The sequence below is a fragment of the Gigantopelta aegis genome, chromosome 12 (genome assembly GCF_016097555.1).
Source record: "Gigantopelta aegis isolate Gae_Host chromosome 12, Gae_host_genome, whole genome shotgun sequence".
In the NCBI taxonomy this organism is placed as follows: Eukaryota; Metazoa; Mollusca; class Gastropoda; order Neomphalida; family Peltospiridae; genus Gigantopelta; species Gigantopelta aegis.
Genome location: NC_054710.1, coordinates 28,318,215 through 28,333,015, shown reverse-complemented (window position 1 = coordinate 28,333,015; position 14,801 = coordinate 28,318,215). Strand labels below are relative to the sequence as shown.

At 40.6% G+C, this 14,801-nt stretch overlaps 1 protein-coding gene across 2 annotated transcripts in view; it reads right to left on the bottom strand.

Moving 5' to 3' along the window:
* Nucleotides 1-239: 239 nt before the first annotated feature.
* Nucleotides 240-14,801, bottom strand: part of LOC121386631 (monocarboxylate transporter 14-like) — a 37,074-nt gene continuing 22,512 nt past the window's right edge. For both annotated transcript variants that reach the window (XM_041517594.1, XM_041517595.1), the window contains exons 3-7: nt 13,719-13,862; nt 11,625-13,052; nt 7,828-8,007; nt 6,196-6,321; nt 240-1,232 (exon numbers count right to left, since the gene is read on the bottom strand). In XM_041517594.1, coding sequence (XP_041373528.1) covers nt 988-1,232; nt 6,196-6,321; nt 7,828-8,007; nt 11,625-13,052; nt 13,719-13,862 — 2,123 coding nt within the window. In that variant the 3' untranslated portion in view covers nt 240-987. The remainder of the gene's footprint in view (nt 1,233-6,195; nt 6,322-7,827; nt 8,008-11,624; nt 13,053-13,718; nt 13,863-14,801) is intronic.

Sequence of the window (14,801 nt, the reverse complement as noted above, 5' to 3'; positions counted from 1 at the left end):
TTCTACGATTAAACTTACATATTAAATGTATTTGCTTGTTTAGAATATCATTGCCTGTATATTGTATATTGCCTGTATGCCTGTGTTTCTGGTCGTCTTATTATTTGTAAGAAGCCCAAACTGGATTTTGTCTTCGAATAATTTCGTAATATAAAATATTTTAGGAAATAAAATAAAATTTAACCTAGTACAAATATTAGAATGATCAGAAACACATTTAATATATAGCCACTAATATTTTATGCCGAAAAATATATTTGATATATAATTACAATCGTTAAAATGTCTCTGTTAGTCGATAACATCTATAAAATTGCAGCAAACTCAGGAATGTCCCTTTAAATAAATTTAACTTTTGTGAGTAGAGAGTATGCACAGACTGCCTTCTCACTTCCATATGTGTTCAGGTTTGGAACATCCCTTGAAAGGAATCTCACATTTAGCAAGGGCCGAACCAAGAAATATTTTAGGGAGGAGACCAAGGTCAAAATGACATATAGATCAACTCCTGAAAAACGATTTTCAATAATAGTTTGGCAATCGTGAAATGAAAATTAAAAACAAAAAAACAAAACCCCAACAAAACCCCCATTTAGAGGGAGCAGGTTGCCTGGGACCCCTCTCTTGAATCCGCCGAGATAGACCTATTTCGTATAGACCTATTTTGTGAAAAACCGTCTGTTCTGAATTTTAGAACATAATAACAATATTTTAGTAAAATTATGGACCGCTTCCTTCGCCAAGGGAATTAACTCTAAGATTTATAAATGGCTCCCAAACGAAGGGAAACAACTCTAAAAGATCACAGCGGCTAGACGATCGACATGGCCTCTTCTATTGTTAAATGTTCGGGTTCCGGGCTTCTGGGACCTTGTTAAATGTTTATTTTAATAAAATTATGGAGCGCTCCCTTCGCCAATGGAATTAACTCTAAAATTTACAAATGGCTTCCAAACGAAGGAAAACAACTCTAAAAGACAACAGCTGCTAGACGATGGACATCGCTTCTTCTATTGTTAAATGTTCGGGTTCCGGACTTCTGGGACCCATCACGACATGCTCGTCTGGAACTATTTCGTCTATAGCCGTCACTGTAAACTGCATATTGTCTACGGGATCTCGTTTTAGACAAGGCATCTGAAGCATGAAGTGACAGGCAGTGCCCCCTAGCAGCAGACCGCCACCTAGGAAGAACGACTTGTCGTAGTTCTGGGTCATGTCGTACACGTAACCTGGAAGAAAAGAGGCATGTAATGCATTACTGTTGTATCAAAGGCCGTGGTATGTGCTATCCTGTCTGTGGGATGGTGCATATAAAAGATTCCTTGCTACTAATGGAAAAATGTACCGGATTTCCTCTCTGCGACTATATGTCAACATCACAAATTGTTTTAAATTCAACAGCCGATTATTAATAAATCAATGTGCTCTAGTGGTGTTGTTAAAAAACTTCTTTACTATTGCCAAAGAATACTGGTTCACTCTACCAGATCCCCCCAAAAAGGTTCCAGCAAGAAGCTACCTTACCATCAACTAAGTCAAATCAACCAATTAGCTACATTTTCAATTTTTATGACCACTGTAAATTATGCGTCATAATTACCTTCAAGAAATTAGGCAACATTTTCTTTTGGATTTAATACTACGGGACATTTGCAAATTTAATAGCACCAAAAACCAAGCCTCGCCCGCTACCGACCCTGGTCGGGCTGCTTATGCTCTTTCGTTTCCACGAGGTTCCAAAAACAACTTAAGATCATTCAATATCAATGACAAAACATTTTTTTCTGAATCAGAACCGTATTTCTGCACAAGGCTGTCAATAGGGTTATTTTGGTAAAATCGTGATTGCTTCCATGGATCAGAATCAGGCTATAGGATGACTGCCACTCCTAACATATCACGTGTATGGCGTTGCGTAACTATGGCATTCCATAAACTATAACATCAAAATGCAATGTCGTAGGCATAACGTAAGAAAAGTTAAAGTTTTTTTTTTTTTATAACGACACCACTAGAGAACATTGATTTCATTATTCATCGGATTGGATGTCAAACATTTGGCAATTTTGACTAGCAATGAATCTTTTATATCCATCCCACAGACAGGATAGCACATACCACGATCTTTGATATACCATTCTTGGTGTACTGGCTGGAACCAAAAATAGACCAGTGGGCCCACCGACGGGTATCGATCCCAGACCGACAGTGCATCAAGCGATCGCTTTACAACTTTAAAATTAGTTTTACTGGTCTACCAGTAGATCTAACAGCATTGCGTAGACTCCCATGTCCAGGTGACATTTCATCTATAAATAACAATTTAAATATCGACCAATTACACTTCGCCTTTTATAGCGTTATTCGGGAGCATACAAATTCTAAAAATACCGTGCGATACTATTTATGCAATAGGCGAACTTGTTGGTCTATTTCAACATTGAAAAAACACCAAAAAAACCAGGGGGAAAAGTGCAGTAATAAAGTCTGGATTGTATACTACTATAAACAAATTTTATGGCTACACCATCACGGTTTTTTTTTCGTCTTGAAACGAATTTTATATAACATTTTATATTGCAATTAGATTCCGACATACTTCGTAATTCACCCGAATCATTTCGTATACCCTCGGCAAAATCCCGAATGTTTTCAAATTCTTTTCAACTCACTGGCATGATTTTGCAAGTAAGGTTTTGATTGGTCGAATGAAAGGTCAACTGGACATGAGCTCCAACGAGCTGCTGTTAGATCCACATGTAATAGTGGAGCTCATTTGGATTGACCCCGCCCCAAAGCCATTAATATCAGTGGCGGAGCCAGGATGTTTTAGCGGGAGGGGGATAAAAACCACAAAATAAAAAAAAGTGAATTTGAGTTTGTCGAAGGCGACATATATGTATATGTACATACATACATACATACATACATACATACATACTTACATACATACATACATACATACATACATACATACATACATATATATATATATATAAAATCAGAAATTGCCTTTTAAGGTGCGCGGGTGCGATCGCGCTCGTACAGCGCACGCAATTTCAATCTGGCGAGTGTGAAAAATAACACACGTTACACTTAACAAACAGCGCACGTAAAATAATTTTGTATATTGATTGCCACTATTTACCTTATGTAGCTGATAGAAAGATCTGTTTAATAATACCAGAACAAAAAAATGTTACGAGAAACGTAGCGTCCATGGAAGCTTTTAATATATGACTGGTACTTATCTTTGCTGTACAAATCGGAAAACACAGGTTTACTAGACATCTTCGAAGACGTACCAATCCGATCAAAACCTCTTTGCCTATTTAATTTATTATTAATTAGAAACCGTCCACTTTTGTAAGGTAATTGATCACAACGTCTGATAAGGATAACTCATTTATACTGTTCATATAGTTATGACAAAAAGAGAAAAGGGATTAAATTAATTAGTGGCTTCTGTAGCCTACACAAATGAACTCGTTACAGAAATCAGCGAAGTCGGTAAAATTGTCTCGATTAGTTCATTACTGTTAGCCTACAAAGCTTACGTGAGGTCCCAAAAATGGGAATCGTGTATTTTTATTATTTCTTTAAAAAAAAAAAAAATGAAATTTAGACGGAATAATAAAAAGAAAAAAAAAATGATAATAGGTATGTAGGAATAACCCTAGGTATTTTTTTTACATCTATTATTTTTCTTTATTTTCTTTACAAAAATCAAATAAAACTTCATTTAAATATTTGTATTTCAGCCAGAGGTAAATAATGTACATATGTTATTTATATATGTACACACTATAGTAACAGTAATCAATGATCATTGCCGACTAATTAATTCTTGTTTCGTTTGTTAGAAAGAAAGAAATGTTTTATTTAACGACGCACTCAACACATTTTATTTACGGTTATATGGCGTCAGACATATGGTTAAGGACCACACAGATTTTGAGAGGAAACCCGCTGTCACCACTACATGGGCTACTCTTCCGATTAGCAGCAAGGGATCTTTTATTTGCGCTTCCCACAGGCAGGATAGCACAAACCATGGCCTTTGTTGAACCAGTTATGGATCACTGGTCGGTGCAAGTGGTTTACACCTACCCACTGAGCCTTGCGGAGCACTCACTCAGGGTTTGGAGTCGGTATCTGGATTAAAAATCACATGCCTCGACTGGGATCCGAACCCAGTACCTACCAGCCTGTAGACCGATGGCCTACCACGACGCCACCGAGGCCGGTCCGTTTGTTAGAAAGTCAAAGACCATGTGACTGGAACATGATTTGATGCCTAATACTCTGTGGCATATTGACCAATCAGAGTTATGTGGGTCAGATTAGTTTTACTATTGGAATTCTGCACGCAAACGCTGGTCTACTGACAACTTATTACGCATTAGTGGTGATGTCTAAAATTATGGGGGGTTTCATTATCTTTATTATGACATCCCACGTTTGGAATAAAATCCTTTGTAATGACAGATTTTGTCAGATTTTTTTTTTTTTTTAGCAACATAATTGGGGCCTTTCTATATCAATGACGTAACGCTGTCAGAGCTGTTCGTAACTTGTAGCGGTAGGGTCAAATGGCGTGTTACAAAATGTGAAGGAAGGGAGACTGGTTGCGTAATTGCTGAATTAAAACTAACACGTGAATGTCAATGTCCCAACCAACACGATCAATTGAAGTAATTGTATGCCTACGTTTCACGAGTTATTTAATAAAAATGTTTTAATAATATGAGTCGGTAGTGCACACCTGAGATGCTTGGGTCGTAGTTCAGTGGGTTTTTCCCCATCCCAAATATCCTAATCATATTCGTTGTACATAATAATGAAATTCAAGACAAGTTGATTCCTATATGTGTTTAGCTGCACGTTCATCAAACCATCTAACACTGAAAAGGTATATATATAATTGTGTGCATCAAAGTATCCGAATAGTACATATTGTAATTAAATATTAAGGTTTTGATTGGTGGATATGAGCTATAACTGGCTGCTGTTATATCCACATGTAATAGTGGAGCTAATTTTAATTAGATTGTAAATAATCAAACTGTCTGCATCAGTGTATATATGTCATAATTATATTTCTATAGTACTACTCCTGAAACTTTTTAATAAATTATAACTCCATTCCTGAAAGGGAAAAGAAGTCAGACTACACTAATGATCCAAACAACATAAAATTAGAAGAAAACATTATTGGTTTATTGGTTAATTTGTGCAACATATGTCTCTGCATTGACATGTACCAATTACTTCATAAATTAATAATGCTTGGTTTTCACTCGCCTTAACATTTTGATGAGTGCGATTTTTCACTTGCCTAAACGTTTTGAGGTGTGCGATTTTTCATTCGCCGTTGTTTTTCAAAAGGCAAGGACTGTGTCTATATATATATATATATATATATATATATATATATATATATATATATATATATATACACACATACACACACTCACACACACACACACACATACACACACACACACACACACACACATATATACACCGTCATTTTAATGAGAGTAAAAAAAAAAAAACAATTATTTTTTTATTTTAGGCTGAAGAGGTAGTCGAAATGCTCCCTGGTAAATTATACCGGCCTCGGTGGCGCAGTGGTTAAGCCATCGATCATAAGGCTGGTAGGTACTGGCTTCGCAGCCTGGTACCGGCTCCCACCCAGAGCGAGTTTTAACAACTCAAATGGTAGGTGTTAGACCACTACACCATCTTCTCTCTCACTAACCACAGACAACTAACTCACTGTCATGGACAGACAGCCCAGATAGCTGAGGTTTGTGTCCAGGATAGCGTGCATGAAACTTAATTGGATATAAGCACGAAAATATGTTGAAATGAAATTAATGGAAAATTATGAAATAAATATTCACAGAGACGAATATTTTCAGGTCAACTTAATGTTGTATAATGTAGATGATGAATTTTGCTTTGACGTCATTAAAAAGGGCACTCCAGACCGGGGGAGGGGTCACCTGTTACCTCCTCTCTCGATCCATAAATAAATATTCCCAAAAAGAAACTACGTTTCAGGGCTCCGTTCCACGAAGCGATCTTAGCTCTACGATCACAGCGCTAAGATCACCTTAAATGCATAAGGTAGACAGTGCTTTAAGAAGAACATGGTCCTTTAATGATTTTGTTGTTTAATGTTACCTGCCAGTGGAGGTCCTGCTATTGCAGCGAAACCCCTGAACATGGTGAGCAAACCGAACGCGTTGGTTAACTTCTCCAGCCCCACCAAGTCACAGATCACAATCGACGACAACGCCACAAAAGCACCTGCAATTAAAACCAGATCTTAAAGTAGCCAACTCGAGTAAGGGAAACATGCAATTAACATATTTCAATTAGTTATATGGCAGACACATGGTTAAGGACCACACAGATAATGAATGATGAAACCTGCTACCAACACTGCATGGGTTACTGTTTTTGATTAGCAGCAAGGGGTCTTTTATATCCACCACTTCACAGACAGGACAGCACATACCACTCCAGAGACATGACAGCACATACTACAACTTGTTTTACAGTTGTGGAGATGGAATGAAACATAGCTCAATGGACCTAAAGATAGGGTTGATCCTGGATCGATACCTTTATACATATATATATATATAATTAATAATGCTCATATATATATATATATATATATATATATGTATATATATATATATATATATATATATATATATATATATATATATGCATATATTCAATGGCATTTATTGATCATCATGCAAAATAAAGACCACTGTTTAATTGGATACAAGCAAGAAAATAAAACAATAAAAATAACCCAGTAAGATATTTTGAGACTGCCCTTTTAACTGAACAAAAACGCTGGAAAATAAAACAAGAAATCTGTAAGAAACGTTGTGACTACCACTTTAATTGGATACAAGTAGGAAAACCCCCGTACAAATACGAGAATGCCTCTTTAATTGGATACATCAGGGACAAAAGACATTTGAGAATGTACCTTTAATTGGATACAAGCAGTGACAAAACACCTGTAAAAACATTTCAGAATGTCTCTTTAATTGGATACAAGCAGGAAAATAAATTTAGAAAGGAAGCCTGTAAGAAACTATGAGACCGCCCCTTTAATTGGATACAAGCAGGGGAAAACACCTGTAAGAAACTATGAGACCGCCCCTTTAATTGGATACAAGCAGGGGAAAACACCTGTAAGAAACTATGAGACCGCCCCTTTAATTGGATATAAGCAGGGGAAAACACCTGTAAGAAACTATGAGACCGCCCCTTTAATTGGATACAAGCAGGGGAAAATACCTGTAAGAAACTTTGAGAATGCCTCTTTAATTGGACACAAACACTAAACAATTAACGAATGAATGAATGAATGAATACATTGATGGATGGATGGATGAATGAATTAATGAATTGTTGGATGGATGGATGGATGGATGGATGGATGGATGAATGAATGAATGAATGAATTGATGGATGGATGGATGGATGAATGAATGAATGAATGAATGAATGAATGAATGAATGAACGAACGAACGAATGAATGAATGAATGAATGAATGAATGAATGAATGAATGAATGAATGAATTGATGGATGGATGGATGAATGAATGAATGTTTACCGACACCCCAGTACAAAAATATATATCGGCTATTGGGTGTCACAACACAAACACAAACACTGGAAAATAAACGTAAAAAGAAACCTGTAAAAAACCCACTTTGAGACTCCCACTTTAACTGGACACAACCACTGGAGAAACACATGAGGAAAACAAAGTGTACATACCAATGCCGATTCCGAAGAAGCAGGCGACGACGACGAGCAGCGTGTAGGACGTGCAGAACGGGAAAATGGCGGTGGAGACGGCGGCTAGCAGCAACGCAACGTTGTTGACAAGCAGACTGCTCACCTGGGGCAGGTCCGCGATCCACCCAGCCAAGATACGACCCACACAGTTTGTTATACCTGGAGGGGGTAAGGATATAATAGTAATGGCAAACACATGAAAGACATGACATCTTCGTCTGAGGAGGATAAAAACTAAAATAATACAAAAGCCAACGATAGCTATAGCTGACAGTAGAGGCCGCGAGAGAGAGACAGATATATATATATATATATATATATATATATATATATATATATATATATATATATATATATATACTCTTCAAAAGAAGAAACGCAAAACCACATTGTCGGAACATTTGGAGAATTCATTTTATTATTGAATGGTGAGTCCGATAATTACCAAATGTTGCAGGATTGTTCACAATTCACTCTAGTCCATTGTGAGTAAGTGATAGGACACACCACCAAGGTCAAGGTCATCTGGAGTCAATACCGGGTGTGGCCTCCGCGTGTGTTGACAACTGCCTGGCACCGCCTGCCCATTGAAGCAACCAGAGTACGGATGACGTCCCGGGGGATGGTGGCCCACTCGGCCTGCAAGGCTGCTGCCAGATCGGGCAGGGTCTGGGGCTGTGGTTGTCGCTGTCGGAGGTGTCGGTCCAACTCGTCCCATAGATGCTCAATTGGGTTCAAATCCGGTGATATCGATGGCCAAGGAAGGACATTAATGTTGTTGTTCTGTAGGAAAGCCGTTGTGAGACGTGCTGTGTGAGGCCTGGCGTTGTCATCTTGGAACACTGCGTTGGCGTTGGCCATAACTGGAACGATGTGTGGCCGGAGGATCTGGTCAATGTAGCCCTGTGCATTCAGGTTGCCCTGCACGTGGACCAGGTCAGTTCTGCCAGTGTGTGAGATGGCTGCCCACACCATGGCACTACCCCCGCCGAATCTGTCCACTTCCTGCACGCAGTTTGCCGCATAACGTTCACCACGACGCCTATACACGCGACATCTTCCATCATGACGTCGGAGCAGAAATCGGGACTCGTCATTGAACCACACCTGTCTCCATCGCAGTTGAGGCCATTGTCGATGAATCTGGCACCACTGCAGTCGGAGTCGACGGTGTTGTGGTGTTAAGATGACACCTCGAACTGGACATCTGGCACGAATTCCTACCTCACGTAGGCGGTTCCGTACGGTCTGGTCGGATATCCTGCGCAAACCTGGTATTGCTGCGGCTGTGGAGGTGGCAGTAGTCAATCGTTCCCGAAGGTGGCGTACCCGGATGTAGCGGTCCTGCCCGGGGGTAGTGACCCGTGATCGACCGGATCTAGGGAGGTCACGTGTTGATCCATGTTGCTGGTAACGGTCCCACAGTCTGGAGATGGTGCTTGGGGACACATGGAATGCCCTGGCAACGGCCGTTCTGGATTCGCCTGCGTCTAGTCGGCCGATGGCATTGATTCTCTGCGGTTCACTGAGACGTGGCATGTCCTGGATTGTCAACTGTCGGCCAGATACAGAGGCCAGGCAAGCGAACACCCTGCACTTTTATACTGTCGGTGTTCATGTTGCACGTGCAGACAACGCACGTGCAGTGGTGACATGGTTTGCACGTGGCTGCGTTTTTGCGAATATTCACATTTTGAAACTTTATTTTACAGTAGCTGCGTTTTATCGAATGTAACGGTGGGAATGTGTTTGGGACATGCAACGACCTTATATTCACAAAGCATGAACCGGTAGGAAACATAAAATCGGAGTTATAACCCATTTGTACCCTTTTGCGTTTCTTTTTTTGAAGAGTATATATACAAAGATACAGAGTGAGAGGGGGAGGGGGTGCAAAACGACAGAGATAGAGAGTGGATGAGGTATCCTTGAGTTGTCAGACAGTAGGAAGAGTTCCTTATTTGCAAATTCTTACAAAATTGGTCACGCTAAAAACCTAATCCATCGCGAGCGATCGATCCTACGACTCGAGCAACTGAGCTACATGCTGCCCGGGGCTTACAATGAAATTGTATAAATGTATACTACATTAATGATTCTTCTTAGAGGCATGGCTGACATTACAGAGGCGGGCTGGCATTGGGATAAACTCTGATGGTATTTTCACTCTTAACGACTTGTTTTCCACGGGCGAAAAGATGCCGGCATTGCCCTTAAAGGGATATTCCTGAGTTTGCTGCATTGTAAGATGTTTCCGACTAATAAACTAATTCTACGAGTAAACTTACATATTAAATATATTTTCTTGTTTACAATATCAGTGTCTGTATATTCAATGTGTTTCTGGTCGTAAGCCCATTTGTAAGAAGCGCAAACTGGATTTTGTCTTCAAATAATTTAATACGTACGAAAAAAATTATATTTTAGGAAATAATATGAAATTTAACCTAGTACAAATATTAGAACGATCAGAAACACGTTTAATATACAGCGACTAATATTTTGTGCAGAAAAAATATATTTGATATGTAATTACAATCGTTAAGAAGTCTCTGTTAAAAAATGAAGCAAACTCAGGAATGTCCCTTTAAACCCTTTATAAGCAGCAGCTATACACGAATTCTTTGGAATCAAATGTCTCCCCTGCAATAAAATTGTTCAAGGCATTGTGAAGAACATCCATAGGTGCAACTATAAACCAAGTTTCAGTGCATGTGAAGAACATCCATAGGTGCAACTATAAACCAAGTTTCAGTGCATTGTGAAGAACATCCATAGGTGCAACCATAAACCAAGTTTCAGTGCATTGTGAAGAACATCCATAGGTACAACTATAAACCAAGTTTCAGTGCATTGTGAAGAACATCCATAGGTGCAACTATAAACCAAGTTTCATTGATCTAGGACTTACAGTTTTCTGAGAAACTCATCAAAACACGAAACTTTAACTTTAACCGTTGACGCCTTTGGTAAAAGTAATACCTACATTTCGCCCTTTTACTTCATAAAGGAAGGAAATGGTTTATTTAACGACGCACTCAACACATTTTATTTACGGTTATATAGCGTCGGACTTATGGTTAAGGCACACACAGATATTGAGGACGGAAACCCGCTGTTGCCATTTCATGGGCTATTTTATTTCGATTAGCAGCAAGGGAAAGGAAAAAGAAAGGAAATGGTTTATTTAACGATGCACTCAACACATTTTATTTGCAGTTATATAGAGTCGGACATATGGTTAAGGACCACACAGTTACTGGGGGAGGAAATCTGCTGTCACCAGTCGTGGTGCACTGGCTGGAGCGAGAAATACTCCATAACGGTGATATAAAAGTGTACATGCTAATTTTCCCCCATCCATGGCTTAGTTTGGTTAGAGCCACATCCTGGAGAATGTTTCTAATATTTACCAGTTGAAAATAGATCAAACACATTGTTTTTCTTTCTGTGACACGTCATTTTTAAAAATAACTTAATAACTTTAATAGAAATTTTAAAATAACAACAAAAAGAACCTTCACAAAAACCCTATCCTAAAATCGCCCTAAAAACTCTCCCATTCCCCCTGCCCCACAAGAAAACAACAAACAAAACCTACAACTAAAACAATGAAAATAACTAATGAAAACTAACCAACCAACCAAACAAACAAACAAAAGAAACCAAAAATAAATAAATGAATAAATTTCTAACCACCCCCCACCCCCTCCAAAATTATTATTATTATTTTTTTTTTTTTAAATTACCGTTACTTGTTGATTTCATTCACTCACCTATCACCGAGACAAGAAAGGCGGCGTTGCCCTTGTCTATGCCGGAGATGATGGCACGGTCCACGAGGTACACAAACGGCACGTAGAAGCCGAGGAAACACAGGATGTTACCGAAACACAGCAGGTCAAAGGCCACGTCCTTGAGCAGTGACACGTCCATCATATCCTGTAGGATGTCCTTAATCGAAGTCGGGATGCAAGGACAGAACCGCCACAAACAGGACTCCTCTTCCGGGGGGATTCCCCCGGGGATCGACGTGATGCTGGTAATGTAGCTGCGCATGTTGGGCTGCGACCGGAACTGAGCGATGTTCAGGACGCTGCCGCTGTAGAAGATGTCCTTCCTGTACATGGGCTTGGCAAACTCCTGCTTGGGGACCGCCAGGTTTCTCTCTGACGTCATGGTGGAGCGTGACGCGTGTTTCACGACGTACTCGCGGCTGCCGTTCTTGTGTAGATGCACCAAGACATTCTTGCTTGGGACCGGCGGCGCTGGCGAGGATGTCGTGAGAAGAAGCGGAACCTCGTCCGGACCGCTGCTGCTCTTGTGCATGGCGTTCGGGAGGCTCCCGTTCGTGTACGGAACCGGTTTCACCATGCGACGCTTGATCTCCGGATCGCTCCGCCTGTGGTGTGCGTTCTGGTTCGAGTTCATATTCATGTTGGCGCTTCTGTTCATGCCGCCTATTCCTTCGTCCCCTGGACTCTCGGGTGAACTCGCCTCCTGTGGTGACGTCGGAGGCGTGACGTACTCCGAAACCTCGGTCGCCGTCCCGTCCCCGACCGCCGACTCGGCCGCTTCCTCCTCCTCCGTCTGCACCACAATCCTTGGCACGCTGCCAGGACTTCCCGGATGACTGTCAGCGGTACTGGTGACGTCACCTCTGTCGGACAGGGACAGCTTCTGAAGCCTGGCGTCTCTGCTGCCGTGTCTGGCAGGTCCCTTGATGAAGAACGTGCTGGGCAGTGAACCGATTTCAGAGTCATCTTCCTGCAGTTGCGTCTCTCTCTGTATCTTCGCCTCCATGACTCTCTCCAGTATGCTGTTGTTGACGTTCACGGAGTGGATGTACGCACTGCTCTCCGACTCCGATCTCTGTCGCTTCGTCTGCTCCTTGATCCGGTCGACGATGTTCTTCTCCCTCGGTTGCTGCTTCTTGTCCTTCTTCGGCTTCTTCTTCTTTGTGGCCGGTTCCAGAGGTCTCATCAGCATCCCACAGATGGCGCTCTGGAGGATTATTCCTGCGATGATCAGCAGAGCGTTCTTCCAGTCGAACTCGTCCAGGAGGTATTTGGCGAGTGGCGCGAAGATGAAGGTTCCGATTCCCGACCCGCACACGGCTATGCCCGTGGCCAAGGCCCGTTTCTTCTCGAAGTAGTAGCCAGCCATGACGATAGATGGAAGGTAGATCATTCCGAGACCAAATCCTGGAACAGACGATTCACATTTTATATGCATAGATATTATTGAATGCTATTAACAGAGGGGGGTGGGGTTGGGGGGGTTGGGGGAATAAACCTGTTTTGTTGTGTATTATATGAAGGAAGGAAATGCTTTATTTAATGACGCACTCAACACATTTTATTTACGGTTATATGGCGTCGGACATATAGCTAAGGACCACACAGATATTGAGAGAGGAAACCCGCTGTCGCCACTTCATGGGCTACTCTCTTTTCGATTAGCAGCAAGGGATCTTTTATATGCACCATCCCACAGACAGGATAGTACATACCACGGCCTTTGGTATACCAGTCGTGGTGCACTGGCTGGAACGAGAAATAGTCCAATCGGCCCACCGACGGGGATCGACCTCACACCGACCGCGCATCGAGCTGTCCGAATGAAGTCTGATGTTCAAGCAGTTTCAAAAGATTGAACTGTTATCGTAATGTTTTAGACTGTGAGGTCTACACAGCCATTGCGTCTTACAGCTCGATGCTTTAGAAATTGGTGTCCTTTTATGAACACATTAAGGCACACAAACATATAGGCATTTTTAACATAACAAACAGTTGACAGACGTAAGGGCCTCATTCAATTTTCAAGTCATAGAGAGCTTTTTTGTGTGGAAAAAGAGGTGATGAACTTACCTCCCATGATTCCGTACGTCAAAATAAGAATATCGATGCTTGGTGAGAACATGGCGAGGACAAAAGACCCGGATGCAAAAAAACTTCCAAAAACCGCAACCTTCCGACAGCCGAACCGGTTAACCAGGGCGCTAACAACTGGACCTGTGAAAATAAATAATTAAACAAATACATAAATAAATAAAAATAGATAGATATACAGACAGATAGATAGACACACAGACAGACGGAGACAGACAGACAGACATATATATAGATAGACATATAGATAGAGACAGGCAGACATACAGGCAGATAGAGACAGATAGACAGACATACGGATAGACAGATAGATAGATAGATAGACAGATAGATAGATAGATAGACAGACATATAGATAAGATAAATAGAGACAGACAGACAATAGATAAGAGACAGACAAACAACAGAGACAGACAGACAAACAGACGGATAGACAGACAGATAGATATCATATATATATATATATATTATATATATATATATATATATATATATATATATATATATATATATATATAGCTAGATAGCTAGATAGATACAGACAGACAGACAGACAGACAAACAGACAAACAGACAGATGAATAGATGCGTTTTCTCGAATCACAGTTTGGTAACTGAACCTGAATGTGTACTTATGTTTTTCATTTATATTAGTATTCGATATTATGGGGGCGGAACGTAGACCAATGGTAAAGCGTTCGCTTGATGCGCGGTCGGTCTGGGATCGATCCCCGTCGGTGAACCCACTGGTATGTGCTATCCTATCTATGGGATGGTGCATATAAAACATCCCTTGCTGTTAATCGAAAAGAGTAGTCCATGAAGTGGCGAAAGCAGGTTTCCTCTCTCAATATCTGTGTGGTCCTTAACCATATGTCCAATGCCATATAACCGTACATAAAATGTGTTGAGCGCCTCGTTAAATAAAACATTTCCTTCCTTCGATATGAGATGCAAACGTGTGTATAAGATATACTGGACAAGAAAAAAAAAAGCGCGTGTTAAAATTCAATCGGTAAATACAGTGCCGTACCTTGGGTATGACACGTGCCTTGGACGCCA